Here is an 18,120-nt window from a genome sequence, read left to right as displayed (position 1 = left end):
GTTTCTTGATTTGGAAGGGAAAAAGTAGAAAAGCAAGTAGTAAGGTACTGATAAAAATCTGTGCTGAAAATAGCATGAAAAATACAAGGTGTTTTAAAAATAAGAGCTGTGTTATTTTTGATACCTCTTAGTTTCTCAATATCATTTATTCTTCAGTCTTTCTTTGGATTACCAGCATATTTTTTTGCTGATAAATTTTGCTTTTCATTTTAGTAATACCTGTAATAGTTTATTTAATTAAATGTCATATTTTGGAAATGAAATATTTATTTACTTCTATTGATAATTTCTCAGAGTTAAAGATGCCTGGTAGATTTATAATACTTTACATGCTAGTTGGTGGTAAGCATAATGAGAACATGTTTTTCGATTTTATTTTTTAAAATAGCCAATGTTCAGGAAAACATTTTTTTGTTATGATTATTTTACCAGGACTCAAAAAAATATTTTATATAAAAAGGCAAGTAAATTAATTTCCTTCTCTTTAAGGGACATCCATGTGGGTTCCAGTAAAAGTGTCCAGATGGACCTATGTGGCTTATAATGTAAGTATGTCATTAATGGATGTTTTTCAGGAATATTTTAGCATTTATCTCTAAAAGTTAAAGATGCTTTACAAAATGATAAACACATACTGACATACTGTTTCCCCACAATTTAATAATAATTCCTTAATAATAAATATTTGGTCAGTGTTCAATTTTTCATTTTTATCTTAAATTTATCTTTTTTTTTTCTTTTTCCATTTGTTAGTTTGAATCTGGCTCCAAATAAGGCCTACATATTGTTATTGCTTCTTATGTCTTTTGTTTTTCTTTAATACTTCCTGCACCTTTATTTTTTTCTTGAAATTTATTTGTTGACAAAAGTTGGTCATTTTTGGAGGGGAGGTACCAAGGATTATACTTAGGGACCCTCATCCACTGAGCCACATCCCCAGCCCTATTTTGTATTTTACTTGGAGACAGGGTCTCACTGAGTTGCTCAGCACCTCACTTTTGCTGAGGCTGGCTTTGGACTCTCTCATTCTGTCTCAGCCTCTCAAACTGCTAGGATTACAGGTGTCTGCCACCCTACCCTGCTAAAGTTGGTCATTTTTGTGATTGAGTTTCATAGTTGATTTTGCTGATTGTATTCCTGTGGTCATTCAGTATGTTCCGTTCCCTCTTAACCTGTGATTTTGTAATTGGGTCTAGGTGTGTGAAAGATTCAGGTTTTTCTGCCTTTTTTTTTTTTTCATTGAACCCAGGATTGAACCCATGGGCACTTTACCACTGAGCTGCATCCCCAGTCCTTTTTATTTATTTATTTATTTATTTAGAGAAGTTCTCACTAAGTTGCTGCAGCTGGCCTTGAACTTGGGATGCTCCTGCCTCAGTCTCCCACCATAGCCTATGCTACCATGCCCAGCTTACTTTTTGTTTTTTACTTTTGCTAAACTATCTCTCTTTGTGATATTAGTAGTTATTAATAAGGAAGGTCTGGAGTCATTAATTTATTTAGGAGGATGCAGAAATGATTATATTCTAATTTTATTGTTCATTCTTCATTTATTAACTGGATTACTATATTAAAAAATTCCCCTCATCTACTAAATTGTCAAAAGTGGAACAAATAATAAAGGAGTATTTTAGTCAGCTTTTTCACTTCTGTGACTAAAAGACCTGATAAGAACAATTTTAGAGAAGGAAAGGAAATTTGGGGGCTCATGGCTTCAGAAATCTCAGTCTATAAAAGGCCAGCTCCATTCCTCAGGGCTCCAGTGAGGCAGAAATCATGACAGAAGAGTGGGGCAGAGGGAGGTGGCTCACTTGATGATCAGGAAGCAGAGAGAGAGAGAGAGAGAGAGAGAGAGAGAGAGAGAGAGAGAGAGAGGGAGGAGAGAGAGATATTGAAATTTCACTTGCCAGAGGCAAAATATATACCCCATAGCCACACCCCCAATGACCCACCTCCTCCAGCCATACCCCACCCACCTTCAGGTACCACTGAGTTAATCCCATTGGGGGATTAATTTACTGATTGGGTAAGAGTCTTAAACCCAGTCATGTTTCCTGTAAATCTTCTTAAATTGTCTCACACATGAGCTTTTCAGGAATGCCTCACATCCAAACCATAACAAGGAGAATGATAATTTCATTGATCTTTGGTTCTTCCTTTTATATTTACTGGTTATCAGAATAGTAATTAGCTCATTATTGACCTCTTCCGGTGATCATTAGAAGTTCTTCCCCAGTGTTATTAAGAAATCATGAACTTAAATGTATTTGTGGTTCAATCCTTTGATAGTAAAATTGTTTTATTTGACCAGTGCAAGCCATTTCAAGGTTTGGCTCCATAGTCTTTTTGGTATAGCTCTTTGTCTTTAATAGTTTCCTCACTGTCCAGTAGGACAAGACATTTCAGCTTATTTTTTTTTACATCTCCTGCACCAGAACTTGAATCAGCTATTTATTTAAGGAACTATTTGTATTTTGGGAAATGGTATCTCAAAGCCATAATCTAATATTAGAGATTCCTGGTTACTGGATTGGTATTTCTAGACCATTTCTGAAGCCAGAACTAAGAAATTTATTTGTTATAATTTAGAGGCCCAAAATTCACAAGTAATAGGTATTCATAATGATACTTCCAGGACAAAAATTCAGGGCCACTGAGTTTATACCTAATCTTTATCTTGCCTTCTTATTTTCTTCCACTCACTTCTAGAATATTGGTTCTTAACAACACCAAGAATAATAGAATGAGAAAATTATACATATGATTTATCTTAAGTTTTTAATGATAAAATTATCCTCTAATAGCTATATTATTTTGCTTCTCTTTTTAGGAATCTGATAAGATATATTTTACATTTCCTCTTGCAAATCATAGAAAAATCTACACTCATGTCTACTGTCAGAGCACCATGCTGGTAAGATAATTGGTACATTATATGTTAATTTGAAACACTTGTTCATTTTTTAGATTCAATTAGTATCTAATAGGTTTAGCTGTGAATTGTTATTAGATCTAATTAGCTGAAATGTATCTGTTTAGAATAGTATTTTCATTGAAAAGTATTAATCAGAATTTTTCTGTAAGATAATATACTGGTAACGTGTACCTTTGGATCTAGTTTAGGACTTCCTGTCTTTCAGACTTACAAAGACACTGTGTTCAAGATAAATGAATTAAATTCAAAGCCTCTTTTATTCTAAAATTTATATTCATATTTTTTTGCACTTTCCACTTCTTGAATTTATTTTTTAAAATTTTTTTATATACATTAGTTAGAATGTATTTTGACACATACATGCATAGAGTGTAACTTTCCATTTTTTGTGGTTGTACATGATGTGGAGCTACATTGGTCGTGTATTCATATATAAACATAGGAAAGTTATGTTTGATTCATTCTGCTATCTTTCTTAATCCCATCCCCCCTTCCTTCTATTCATATTTTAAAGAACATAGTTAATTAAGTAAGGCTATTTCATAAGAATTTTATAAAGTAAATCCTAGTTTTCCATTAACTATCATACTAAAACATACTATACTTTTTATACTAATAGTTAACAGTAAACTGTATAATGCAATCAAGGCTTAAATTATATCAAAACAATGATTTTGTGTTTCTTTTTAATGAACTATGCTAAGCATTGTTTTAAAAAATGTTAGATGCTTCAACAACACACATACTAAAATTGGAATGAGAACTGGATTGTAGCTCAGTGGTGGAGCACTTGCCTAGCAGCCATTGTAAAGAATACTGCAAGTTAATATAATAGCCAAATTTTTGCAACTCTTTCAGACCGTAGCATCTCTCAATCTAAATCTGAATGGTGAGTTTATCTTCGGAGAATCTGGTCCTGAGAGTGATGGCTTAAAATATTTACACTCAATTTAATACTGTATTTTAAATTAGAAAGTCATCCAGGTGCAGTGACACATGCCTGTAATTCCAATACCTTAGGAGGCTGAGACAGAAGGATCTCAAGATCAAGGCCAGCTTCTGTAATTTAGGAAGACTGTGTCTCAAAATAAAAAGAACTGGTGATATAGCTCAATGATAAAGCACCCTTGGGTTGAGTTCCTCATAACACAAAAGGAAGAAAGGGAGGGAGTAAGCCTGTTATATTGAGAAGAATGCTCCTCAAAGTACAAATTATCCATTTGGCTAATTGTAGGGGCCCTTAATCATATTTAATGTCTGTAAATTAAGTACTATACAGTCATGTGGTGAATTAAAAGAAAAACTTCTCAATTTTTATTGTAGAAGTTTTCAAGCATATTTAAAAGTAGAGCCAAAATAATAATAATGACTTAGTTTGTAACCGGCACACAGCTTTAACAGTTATCAACATTCTGTTATTCTTTTTTTTTATTTTTAATATTTTTTAGTTGTCAATGGACCTTTATTTTTTTTATTTATGTGCAGTGCTGAGAATCAAACCAAGCACTTTACCACTGAGCCACAACCCCAGCCCCAACATTCTGTCATTCTTATGTCATTTATTCCCTCCATGTTTTTTGTAAGGAGTACCAGGGATTGAACCCAGGGGCACTGAACCACTGAACCACATCCCCAGCCCTATTTTGTATTTTATTTAGAGACAGGATCTTACTGAGTTGCTTAGCACCTCGCTTTTTGCTGAGGCTGGCTTTGAACTCGCTAGCCTCCTGAGCTGCTGGGATTACAGATGTGTACTGCCACGCCTGGCTCCTTCCCACCTATTTTCGGGCTCAAGTGTTTTTCTTTTTTTGTTTTAAGTCCCAGGCACCTTATCATTTTATCCACAGATACTTGAATATGTTTTTCTATCAGATAAGGATTTTACATATTACTATAATGTCATTATTTTATTTAACCAAATTAGTACTGATTCATTAATATCATCTGATATTCATTATTCAGTTTTCCTCAGCTCACATGTTTTTGTTTTGTTTTGATTTTTGAGACAGGATCTTCCTACGTTGCTTACGTCCTCACTGAATTGTTTATGTTCTCACTAGTTTGCCTTCCAAGCTCCTGGGATTACAGGCATGTGCCACCGTGGCTGGCTAGCTCATTTAAATTTTAAATTATTTGAATAAAAAATTGAAGTGTATACATTGTCTTAGGTTCCTGGATCTTAAGTCTCCTTTCTAATAACCCTCTTACCTTTTCCCTTTATGTCCTATTGTTTTCTGTAAACTAGTAGTTAGATTTAGAATCTTGATTAGATTCAAATTAATTTTTTTGTGGTAAGAATGTTTTATAAGTAGAACTATATCCCTATTTTATCACATCTAATGATTTTAGCAGCCATTGAAGACATTATTATTTTATTTTTACTGCAGACAGAATCTGAGAATAACATTTTTGAATAGTAGTATTTTCTTTCCTATTTAGGAATTAGTAATTCCTGAGTAACTTCTAAGGCTTTCATTACAGTTCTTGTAGTTAGTTGAGTTAGGAAAGTTTTCTAGATGATTTGAAATTGTTCTTTGACATAGAGATTATATCAACATGGTATATATTAGTGGGGACTTGAATAGTATATTATCTATTCAATCTTATGATGAATGGTCCAGACTTTTCTATACACTGAAGTAGGTTGTATGGAATATTATCACTTTTTATAATGAAGTTTACCTTTGAGAATAGGCTTTGTTAGGAGCTACAAAAACCCATTACAGAGTGGGTTAGGGCCAGTCGCAGTGGTGCACACCTGTAATGCCAGCAGCTTGGGAGGATGAGGCAGGAGGATTGCAAGTTCAAAACCATCCTCAGCAACTTAGTGAGGACCTAATAAGTAACTTAGTGAGACCTTGTTTGTAAATGAAAAATAAAAAGGGCTGGGAATGTGGCTCAGTGGTTAAGCACCCCTGAGTTCAATCCCTGGTACACCTACCCCTGGAGGGAAAAAAAGTGTGTTGGATCTTTAGACACTGTTAGATTTTCTTCATCTGAGCTATGCCTATTATGTTGTATTGCTTTATAATGACATATTATCTTTGGGGGAACCACAGGTAATTAATATAGGAGTCACACAAAGATTTTGCCTGCAGTAGAGAACAGAGAAGTATCACAATGTTTTTGTTTCCTGTTTTCTATATTCTTCAGAAATGGCTTAACATTCTATTTAAGCTCTGTGAGGGCAGAGTCTGTGTCTGCCAAACTCATTATTTTCCCTGAGGGCCTAACATAATTTGTTGCTGGGCATGGTGGTGCTTGCCTGTAATCCCAGCTACTTGAGAAGCTAAGGAGGAGGATCACAAATTTGAGGGCAGCTTCAACAATTTAGCAAGACCTTGCCTCAAAATAATAAAAAGAACTGGGTATATAGTTCAGTGGTAAAGTGCTCCTGAATGAACAGGTGGATTTCTTCATGGTTTTATCTGTAATAACTAAGAATGAATTATATAGATAACAATGCTACTCCCTACATTCTGGTAGGATTTTAGTTGTTGAATTTTCATTGCTCTGACTTCCTTAAAAGTTAGAAGATGTTGGGTCATACCACTTTTAAGTGGGTAAAGTTGAGTACAGAATGTTGTTAAAACATTCTAGTCCCATGCTGGTGAAGCCCTTGGAATTGTGCCTCAGTCTATACATCTTCCTAATTGTGTAGAAGTTATCTGCTAATAATCAAATGGGAGCTAAAATAATAAAGTAAAAGTCCTAATAATGCAGTAATTGTTATATTTTTAAATAAAAGTTATTTTTAATTGTTAATTATTTGAGTAGATGTGTGTGTGTGTGTGTGTGTGTGTGTGTGTGTGTGTGTGTGTGTTGCTGGGGATTGAACCCAGGGACTTGTACATGCTAGGCAAGCACTCTACCAACTGAGCTATATCCCTAGCCCAGGATTTATGTTTTTATAAGAGTCTATATCTAATTCATATTTCTATTTTTTTAAAAATGTAAGTTGCTTACTGCATAACTATCTAAAGCATGGACATTAGTGAATTCTTTGAAAATTTTGGTTCAACAATTAAAAATGCATAGGTGATATGCTGAGATCCTATTAGGTCACTCTCTAGGTTAACTACTTAACCTACCTTTCCAGTTTTACATTAGACATCTTTGCCTGTCTTTGACCTGTGTGACTTGTGAGAATCATAGCTACTTTGTTTCCTTTGCCCCTACTTATATAATAGGAAAGTGTTGAAGATGCTTGTTTTATATAATCATTTAGTATAATATTTAATATGTTTTGCTTTGCATTATTAATTAACAGGATACAAACAGTTGGATATTTGGCTGCATAAACAGCACTTCTATGTGGTAAGTCTTGAACCTATGCCCTTCATTGTGCATTTTTGTCAACATAAGCAACATTCAGAAGTCACACTTTTGGAATAGCTTTATATATTCTTATACTCATTTTCATTCTGTATTAAATCATAGTATTGATTTTTAAATGAAAAGTAAGAGCTGTGACTATACTAGTAGTTTTTGTACACATTGAAAGTCATTGTTAGGAAAAAGTGTTTTTGTTGCCAGGGGAACTATGTGGACAGAGTTTAGTGGAAAAGACTTATTAGACTTCAGTTATAACTCTTAGGTTTGTAGATGGTATTCTTTTCCTCTGAAATTTAATTTATAAAACTTTAATATAGTTGTTCTTTAATTATATTTTTGTATTTATTTCAAAGCCGGCAAGGAGTTGATTTATCATGGAAAGCTGAACTTCTGCCAACAATTAAGGTAAATTATAGCTTTACAGTTTTAATATTCAGGTGAAAAGATACTTGAGCCTATAGACATTTTAAAATATACTTTTATTAATTTAGTTATTAAGTAAACATGAAATTGCTAACTACATTTTAGAAATATTTTCTTTAGAAGTCTATGTGATGGGAAACAACATGCAATTAATATTAAAGGCTGGGGTGCAGCTAATTGGAGCATACATGAGGCCTTGGGTTCAGTGCCTAACCCTTCAAAAAAGAAAAGAAACTTAGAAGTTAAAACAGTATTCCAAGTCTCTGTATGTTAGAGCATCATGCCAAAAGAGCTAGATAGATTTTTAATATTAAATATGAGAGTTTATTTAAATGGTCTGTCTTAAACTACAAACTGATTAATGTGTTATACTCAGCATTTCATTTTGGGAGGAAGTACCTGTAGTAGGGAAGTGGGCATTCCAAAGAAACTTGAAATAATTTACCAGATAACTTCCTTTTAACATTGTGATTACCCACTTGGATAATTTACCTTTGTCTAGAATTCTCCAGGATAATAAATCACAGCAGAGATTTACTTAATGACTGTTAGTGATTTCCTTAAGTATATTGATAGGTTAGCAAGTGTATTTTTAAAGGTTTATTTGTATATTCTCAAAATGTATTAATGAAAAAGCAAAATAATCCTAAAATTTGATGAGAATGTTATTTCCAACTTGTATTTATTATAACTGATAATATTATGCTAGAATAGATAGTAAAGTCTTCAAATAAATCTGTACTTTAAAAGTAAAACATATTTTCCTAATGAGTGCTAGACTCATAGGCTTAGAAATGAAATCAATCTGGTTGGTCCCAGTTATCTTCTAATTAATAACAATTAAGTTACTTTTGCTTATGAATGTTTATACTTATTTGTCTATGTAGTTTATACTGAAGAGAGAAACTTTAACAGAGAGGAATGATGGCAGAAAACATAATTGCAAATCATTTACACTTGAATGGTTGCAATTTTTTTGTCACCTTGTTCAGTCTTTACTTTGTGCATGTTCATTCATGAGATGGATATTACTTATATTTCTATTATTTAATTTCCCTACAGATTGTAAGGAAGTAATTTGACTCATGTACATTTTTAAGATCACTCACTGGTTCAAGCCTAATCTTCCAGGAAGGCTCAGAACAAACAAAAGTATTAGGATATATTTAATGATCATTATTCATAAGGTTTATTAAATGTTTCCTTGAATTCCAATTTAGATATTCTATCCATATTATAATGTAAGAGTTAGGAACAAACAAATAAAAACTTTATAAAATGTACTTTGCTCCTGTAGTTTAAAATTATAAAATGCTAATACTGTTTTTTTAGATTTCCAAAGATTGAACAATGTGTTCATCAAAAGCTAGGCCCCTGTGTCATTTGTTCTGAATTTAAAAAACAACTGGGTGAACATCAGGCGAATAAGCTATTTCAGCAGCTTGCTTTTTGTAGAGAATGCTAGAAAAGAGAAGTTAGAAAACAAAGATTATAATATTCTACAGTTGGGCTGGAGATATCACTCAGTTGGTAGAGTGCTTGCCTTGCATTCACAAGGCCCTAGGTTTGATCCCCAGCCCCAAAAAATAAAATAATAATAATATTATTATTATTAATAATAATAATACTCTACAATCGTAGGCATTCTCAAAAAGGTTATAATTATTAGATATAAACTTTTAATGAAAATCAATATTTAATATAATGTGAGTTAACTGTTTGTAAGTAGCAAAAAATTATTTTGCCATAAGGTTAAAGGAGTGATCAGAGTGAAAACTTCATAGGTTTTATTCATGTTAATATTATATTTAAAAAGGTAATGTCAGATGAGAATTGTATCAGTTTTAGGCATCTCCACTGACTAAACTGTGAAAAAGTAGATGGAATCCTTCAGTGAAGCACTTCAAGATTCAAAACTTTGCCATTGTTTGAAATAAATACATAGAAGCTATTAGAGTAAATAGCTACACAAAAATATTCAGGTACTTCCTAATTAATTATCTACCATTTGTCTGGTGGGATGTAACTGATTTATGTGGTCCTTTAATTATAACACATGGGTATGGCCAGAGACTGCTAAGTTAGGCTTTTTGTCAGGTTGTTAGAGGGCCATTCAACTCACTGACAATTTTTTAGCTTCAGCACCTCTGTCCTACTTGGCCACATTAATGTTTCTGAAAATGGGTGGAAAAAATTTAACCTCTATAGGAATTTCTTAATACATCCTACATCTATTTCCAGGAGAAAAACTTTACTGGGAAAAATAAGAGACCCAGCATAGCTAAAGCAATCCTTAGCAAGAACAGTGAAGCAGGTGGCATCATTATTACCAGACCTTAAACTATACTACAGAGCAATAGTAACAAAAGCAGCATGGTATTGGCAACAAAATAGACTTGTAGTCCAATGGTACAAAACCGAGAACAGAGAGACAGACACACATAATTACAGTGATCTTATATTAGACAAAGGCATCAAAAATATATGTGGGATTGCCTCTTCAACAAAGGTGCTAGGAAAACTGGAAATCCATATGTAACAAAGTGAAATTAAGCCATTATCTCTCACCATGCTAAATTGTGGAACCAACCTTCAGTAGATGAATGGATAACGAAAATGTGGTTCATACACACAATGGAATATTATTCAGCATTAAAAGAGAATAAAATCATGGCATTTGCAGGTAAATGTATGGAGTTGGAGAATATTATGCTAAGCGAAGTAAGCTGATCCCAGAAAAACTAAATGCAGAATGTTTTCTCTGCGATAAGGATGCTGATTCATAATGGGGATGTGGGTGCAGTGTAGAAGGAATAGATGAACTTTAGATAGGGCAAAGGGGAGGGAGGGGAAGGAAGTGGAGGATGGGGCTAGGAAAGATGGTGGAATGAGACAGACATCAATACCTAAGTACATGTATGAAAATATGAATGGTGTGGCTCTACTTTGTGTGCAACCAGAGACATGAAAAATTGTGCTCTATTTGTATAATATGAATTGAATTGCATTCTGCTGTCATATACATAACAAATTAGAATAAATAAAATTAAAAAAACTTTATTGGGAGGCTTTTATTTTATTAAATAGATCAATCTCCCACTTATTTATTCCTCAAAAATGGATGATAGAATCTTTCCTTTGAGAAATAATTATTTCCTTCAGTGGGATACATTATTAGCCATATTGTGTGTGTATTATTTTTTAAATATATCTCAGGGCATGATGTTTATCTATACCATTTATCTGCACCTCTTTACTACTTAAACTCAGAATCATTTGAGATTAAAATTATAAAAGTTTTCCATCATACCTGTCATCCATTCATCAACTACTCAATGTTCTTCGTCATGTACTACCAAAACATGGAAATAATGCTGTATTGCCATCTGTAACAAATAGCCAGATTACAAAAAAATATACCAATGCTGAAAATAATGATATAAAATACAGTGTATATAGTGCATTATAAAGTAATGTTTTTTAAGTGCCATTTGTTTTACGTGAAGGGATATGTCAAGGAATATTTTGAGAAGTTCATATTTAACATAATTATTAGGAATCTGATTTTCTGTAAATTTAATTATTTACCTGAAAATGTAAACATGGGCATATTATGAAGTATGGAACATAAATTTGAAGTGTGTGCGTGGGGCCGGGGCTGGGAATTGAATCCAGGGATCTCTCACATATGCTAAGCACACACTCTATGAAATGTTTTTTTTAAATAACTAATTGAGAAACAAGTGTTTGTAATTTATCTTTCTTTTAGCATATTCTAATCTTTGTCTATCTAAGAAATAAAAGCAGATTTTTTATCTTTTTTTCAGTCTCTGACGTTAAGACTTCAAGACTATCCATCTTTGTCTCATCTTGTTGTTTATGTACCATCTATTCATGGAAGTAAGGTAACAAGTGGATCAAGGTTGTTATCAGAATGTTTGGGGCTATCCATGCTGAATTTTCAATTTATTTTTTGATGAATTCTTATTATAGGGGTATCTAAAACAATGATGCTTCACTTCAGACTGTTAATTTATTAGGATGATCTGCTCCAACTTGAACTAAGCAGAATAAATTCAAGTCCCTTTGTTCCAAGTGAGAACTAGTTCCCATTTATCTATCAGTCTTTCAAAATCTGTAGTTTATTAGATACCCTCATATTCAAGACTAATAAGGGCTGGGTGCGATGATGCATACCTGTAATCCCTGCATCTCAGGAGGCTGAGGCAGGAGGATGGTGAGTTCAAAGCCAGCCTCAGCCACTTGGCAAGGTCTCAAGCAACTCATCGAGACCCTGTCTCTAAATATAACATAGAAAAAGGGCTGGGGATGTGGCTCAGTGGTTAAGCACCCCGGGCTCAATCCCTGGTACCAAAACAAAAGACTAACAAGAATCATAGGAAATACACAAATGACACTCATTTGTCACCCTCCTAGGTAGGGGAGCAGTGAGAAAAAAGAAATATACAAGTATATATAATACAAATTAGAATATAGCAAGTACATGAAAAGCATAAAAGGAAGAGAGATCTGGTTGAAAGAATCAATAGTGACTTTAAGTCAAGAATGGTGGTACATACCTCTAATCCCAGCAACTGAGGCAGGAGGATTGCAGTTTCCAAGCCAGCTTCAGCAACTTAGCAAGACCCTAAGCAACTTAGTGAGACTCTGTCTCAAAATAATAATATGAATAAATAGGACTGGAGTTTTAGCTCAGTGGTAAAATGCCCCTGTTTTCAATCCCCAGTAAAGAAAAAAAAAATGGCTTTCTATTGGAGTGATATTTAAAATGTCCTAAAAGGATAGTTAGAATTTTTATAGGTCGAGTGAACATTCTAGTCCTATGTTGTCAATTAAAAAAAAAAATCACTAGCATATGTGGCTATTTAAACATAAACTAGTTAAAATTAAATACAATTTAAAATTTAGTTCCTTAGTTGTACTAGCCATATTCCAGAAACTCATCATTGTGAAAAATTGTAATGGCATAGGAATAGTGAAAACAAAAAGCACAGAAATGTGAAAGCATGATATGTATTTGGGATACAGTGAATGAATATATAATTTTAAAAGGATGGCCACCAGGGGTAGAGTAACAATGGGAGAAAACTCTGGAAAAGTAGTTCTTGGTGGTATTGTAGAGGCTTTGTTTGGAATTCAGGACTTTGGAATTCAGAAGTCAGTAGGAAGCTCTAAGCCTTTTTACCACAGTAGTAATGTTATCAGAGATAATTCATTTTGGAAGATTAATCTATTTATGGCAGAGGATGGATCAGAAATAAGAAGACTAGGCACATCTTAAGAAGTTATTTGAGGCTGGGGTTGTGTGGCTCTGTGGTAGAGCGCTTGCCTGGCACATGTAAGGCACTGGGTTTAATCCTCAGCACCACTAAACAAACAGAAAAACAAACCTACAAACAAATAAATAAAGTTATTGTGTCCATCTACAACTAAAAAAATACTTTTTGAAAATGAAAGAATGTGGTCTGGAGTTGTGGCTCAGCGTTAAAGCGCTCGCCTAGCATGTGCGAGGCCCTGGATTTGATCCTCAGTACCACATAAAAATAAAATAAATAAAATAAAGGTATTATGTCCAACTACAACTAAAAAATAAAATATTAAAAAAAGAAAGAAGTTATATGAGCTGTACTAGGGAAGTGAGTGTAAATAAAAGGATGTTGATTTTGAGACAATTAGTGGGGAGGAAAGAAGGTAAGAGAGCTCCCTGCTCTCCTCTTTGCCCATTTAACCCAGCAGACTTATCCTTCAAGATCCAACCTAAGGGTTCCCTCTTCCTTTTCCAGACTCCTTCAATAATGTTTTACTTACTTCCCTCATACTCTGTTTATAACTTCTTTGAATAATTTATAACATTAAATTATAATTTTCATGTCCTTATTGCCATTACCATATTGTAAACTTTGAGGGTAACAACCAGATAAGTTTTATTCTACTTTGTATTCTCAACTTTTAATGACTACCTCATAGAGGTCCCTAAAAAATATTTCTTGAATGAGAAAATTAATGATATTATAGATAAAATAATAAGGAAATTTAAAAGAAATAGGGAAATGAAAAGGGGGATATAGTTGGGAGTCAATTCAAAGACTGAGTCTCACAGGTACCTTATAATGGATTCATTGTTTTGTTTTGCTTAGCTCAAATGAGAGGTAATTCAACATCTTCAATACTAAAAGCTCTCTTTAGGGGGTTTTCTATCAGGTAAGTTGGTTTTGAATGAATCTAGCATCTTTCCCAAACTTTGAAAGGTCCTCCCCAATTATGACAAGAAATTTATTAGTCTTTCTGCAAATGTACAGTCTTTGCAGCCTAATAAATTTGTAATATGTCTTAGTGCTCTTTGGAAAGTGACACTGCTAAATCTATTGTTGCACTACCTTGTCTCACTAAGATGATAACTTATCTCTTTCATAATGTTTACATATCTATAAGCATTATCTTCAGAAGATGACACATGTTCAAATGAGCAGGGTGAAAAAGTTTTAAGTTGATGCATTTCTTAATGTTTTTTGAAAATATAAATATGCAATTATCTGCATTTTTAATGACAGAAAACAAAATAATTAATCCTATTAGAGAGATGTTTAGAGACCTTTTAATTCTCTTTCTTGGATAAGGATTTATTCCATTAGGCAACATCAAGGTATAGCAAAAATTTTAAAGCAATAATAAAACTTATGGGTTTTTTTTTAATTTTTATTATTAGTTGTTCAAAACATTACATAGCTCTTGACATATCATATTTCATACATTCGATTCAAGTGGGTTATGAACTCCCATTTTTACCCCCTATATAGATTGCAGAAACACATCGGTTACACATCCACTTTTTTACATATTGCCATACTAGTGTCTGTTGTGTTCTGTTGCCTTTCCTATCCTCTACTATCCCCTTCCATCCCCTCCCTTCCCCTCCCATCTTCTCTCTCTACCCCATCTACTGTAATTCATTTCTCTCCCTTGTTTTTTTCCCTTTCCCCTCATTTCCTCTTATATGTAATTTTGTATAACAATGAGAGTCTCCTTCCATTTCCATGCAATTTCCCTTCTCTCTCCCTTTCCCTCCCACCTCTCATCCCTGTTTAATGTTAATCTTCTTCTCATGCTCTTCCTGCTCTGTTCTTAGTTGCTCTCCTTATATCAAAGAAGACATTTGGCATTTGTTTATTAGGGATTGACTAGCTTCACTTAGCATAATCTGCTCTAATGCCATCCATTTCCCTGAAAATTCCATGATTTTGTCATTTTTAGTGCAGAGTAATACTCCATTGTGTATAAATGCCACATTTGTTTTTATCCAGTCATCTATTGAAGGGCATCTAGGTTGGTTCCACAGTCTAGCTATTGTGAATTGTGCTGCTATGAACATCGATGTAGCAGTATCCCTATAGCATGCTCTTTTAAGGTCTGTCAAAGTGATTGAAATTGCATATAAAGGGGGCTGGAGCTGTGGCTCAGCAGTAGTGCACTTGCCTAGCATGTGTGAGGTACTGGGTTTGATTCTCAGCACCACATATAAATAAATAAATAAATAAATAAAGGTCTATCAACAACTAAAAACATTTAAAAACAGAAAGAAATTGCATATAAAAACTATTTCCTTGTCTTGGGTAATGACTCACCAAAAGCACTTTGAAAAAACATAATGAATATAATCCTGTTCAATAAATGACTTCTGTAGTCTTTTAACAACCGTTTTCTGTAGTGAAAATGTCATTGTTCTTTACCTTATAAGAAATTAAAAACAAAGGACCTTAACAAGCTTTCCCTTTTTTCCCCACATATGTTCTATAGTTTAATAGCAGTTTCCCTCATCTGCTTTTCACTTTCAAGAATGACCAAATCTACTGAAGAGGCAAACAAAAGACATTGCTTCAACCATCCAAGGTTTAGTTGTCTGATCCCACAGGTGTTAATTTTTTCTTCAGTTCCTGTGATCAAAATAATTTGATTGAATTGTGAGGATTGTTTTAATGATCTTGCATTGTTTGATTTTATTTTTTTGAGCTGGAGTGTCATTAACCAGGCTGGTCACAATCTCCTGACCTCAGTTGATCCACCACAGCCTCCCCAGTTCTAGGATCACAGGCCTGCACCTCCATGCCTAGCTGAACTTGAGCTTTTACCAGAAACATTTCCTCCTACAGATAACTGAGAACAAAGTTTCTTAACTCCATGTTAGAAATGTTATAAAAAAGAAATGTTGTTCTTACAAAAATGATAATGGTGCAGATGTTAAACTTTAAGTTTCCTTTTTTGAAAAACGTTTCTTTTTCGTAAGCCACAGTAAGCCTTTTTCTGTCTACTATAATCTAAATAATCCATGAATGGCAGTAAGTCTCCAAAAGCCTTGTATAGTCTAATTAGACAAAAAAACACATGATAAAGGAAGGACTTTTTTTTAAAAAATGTAACAAAATTTCATTTTCCTTTTAACTATAAATGTATTCAGGCATGTATTTGAATCCTTAATATTGAATTATGAATCTTTGTTTCATCTTTTAATGACATTCTGCAAATACTTATAATACAAATTATAAGAAAACTTTGCTATGAATCTATTGTTATAGAAGTGATCCAATAATAATTTTCATTAACTTATTTAATCAAGTTAGGCTTGTTTATCAAGTTTTCACAGTATGGCATCTCTCCTTGAGGAATTCTTGACACCTAAGTAGAGATTATTATATTTAATCATTGATACTTTCTCCAAAGCTGAGATTATTATAGTCTTCTATTTCCCACTCAAACATCAAAGCATTTCACTATAAGTTTAATTCTACTTTACTAATAAATCAATTATTTATATTTCAGTTTGTTGTAGATTGTGAATTCTTTAAAAAAGAAACAAGATCCATACAGCTTCCTGTAACTCATCTTTTTTCCTTTGGTAAGTACTTTGTTTTTGGAACTTAGAAGAATGGCTTTAATTTTTTTTACTATATATATATTTTAGTTGTAAGTGGACATAATACCTTTATTTTATTTTTATGTGGTTCTGAGGATCGAACCCAGTGCCCCAAGTGCGCCAGGTAAGCACTGTGCCACTGAGCCATAACTCCAGCCCAAGAATTGCTTTAATTTTAACAGAGTGCTGATTTAGTTTTCCATTTCATTGCAATAAAGCAGAGCCTACTAACATTAAATATAATATTTCTAGTATATTTCTTGAGATAACCATATGATGTGGTTACGTGGTTTGATTCTCATTTAATACTGGGCCCGCAGTCATCTTATGATAAGAGTCAATTTTAAAAGACAAATTTTCATAATCATATATACTTGTAGGGGTGTGTGTGTATGTTTCCTTATGTGAAATTTATACTGAATACTGGCCTTTTAGATATATATATATATATTTAGTTGTATATGTACATAATACCTTTATATATACACATACCTATATATATATATATATATATATATGTACACACACATATATTTACCTATATATACACATACCTATATAAATATACACAAATATTTACCTATGTATATACACATACACACTCACACACACACACACACACACACATATATATTTAGTTGTATATGGACACAATACCTTTGTTTTATTTATTCATTTTTTTATGTGGTGCTGAGGATCGAACCCAGTGCCTTATACATGCTAGGCAAGTGCTTGAGCCACAACACCAGCCCCCTCGGCCTTTTTATAACATTTTTATTAAAGGGTAAAAATTGCTGTATATCTTATGAAGGTTTCAAGAATTCTTTGTTCTTTTAAGCTTTGTATTGAAATAATTTTAGATGTATAGAAAAGTTAGAAAAGAGTACAGAGGTCCTTTACATCCTTCACCCACCTTTCCCTAATCTTGACTTCTTTTGTAAAAATAGCAGTTTTTAAAACTAAGAAATCAGCATTTGTGCAATAATATAAACTAAAGTGCAGGCTTTATTTGTTCTTTACTCAGTTTTACTACTGATGTCTTCCCTTTCCCTTTGCCCATGTTGCATTCTGCTGTCATGTCTCCTTAGTCTCCCATAATAATATGTGACAGTTTCTTTGTCTTTCCTTGTCTTACTTAACTTCAAAAACCTTTGAAGAATACTAGTCAATTATTTTGTAGAATAGACTTCACTTTGGATTTGTCTAATGCTTTCTTATTATTAGATTGAGGTTATGCATTTTTGCCAAGAATTCCACAGATGTGATGTGTATTTCTCAGTGCATCACATCAGGATATGTGACATTAATATATATAATTACTAGTGATATTAACCTTGATTTCTTGGTTAAGGTGGTACCTGCCACATTTCTCTACTTGCAGTTATGGCTTTATATGTTGTAATTAATAAATATCTGGGGGAAGTGCTTAGAGAATGTGTAATTATCCTGTTTCCTTCAAAATAACTCAACAATTTTACCATCCATTGGTTCATCTAGA

At 33.2% G+C, this 18,120-nt stretch overlaps 1 protein-coding gene across 1 annotated transcript in view; it reads left to right on the top strand.

Moving 5' to 3' along the window:
• Pgap1 (post-GPI attachment to proteins inositol deacylase 1) overlaps positions 1–18,120 on the top strand; it is a 68,947-nt gene that overhangs the window by 30,039 nt on the left and 20,788 nt on the right. Inside the window, exons 9-14 of the mRNA XM_026408852.2 lie at positions 490–545; positions 2,831–2,914; positions 7,206–7,252; positions 7,624–7,675; positions 11,521–11,598; positions 16,529–16,604. Coding sequence (XP_026264637.1) covers positions 490–545; positions 2,831–2,914; positions 7,206–7,252; positions 7,624–7,675; positions 11,521–11,598; positions 16,529–16,604 — 393 coding nt within the window. The remainder of the gene's footprint in view (positions 1–489; positions 546–2,830; positions 2,915–7,205; positions 7,253–7,623; positions 7,676–11,520; positions 11,599–16,528; positions 16,605–18,120) is intronic.

This window comes from Urocitellus parryii, chromosome 1, assembly GCF_045843805.1.
Source record: "Urocitellus parryii isolate mUroPar1 chromosome 1, mUroPar1.hap1, whole genome shotgun sequence".
In the NCBI taxonomy this organism is placed as follows: domain Eukaryota; kingdom Metazoa; phylum Chordata; class Mammalia; order Rodentia; family Sciuridae; genus Urocitellus; species Urocitellus parryii.
Note: the sequence above shows the minus strand (reverse complement) of the source record. Positions and strands in the feature narration are given on the sequence as shown.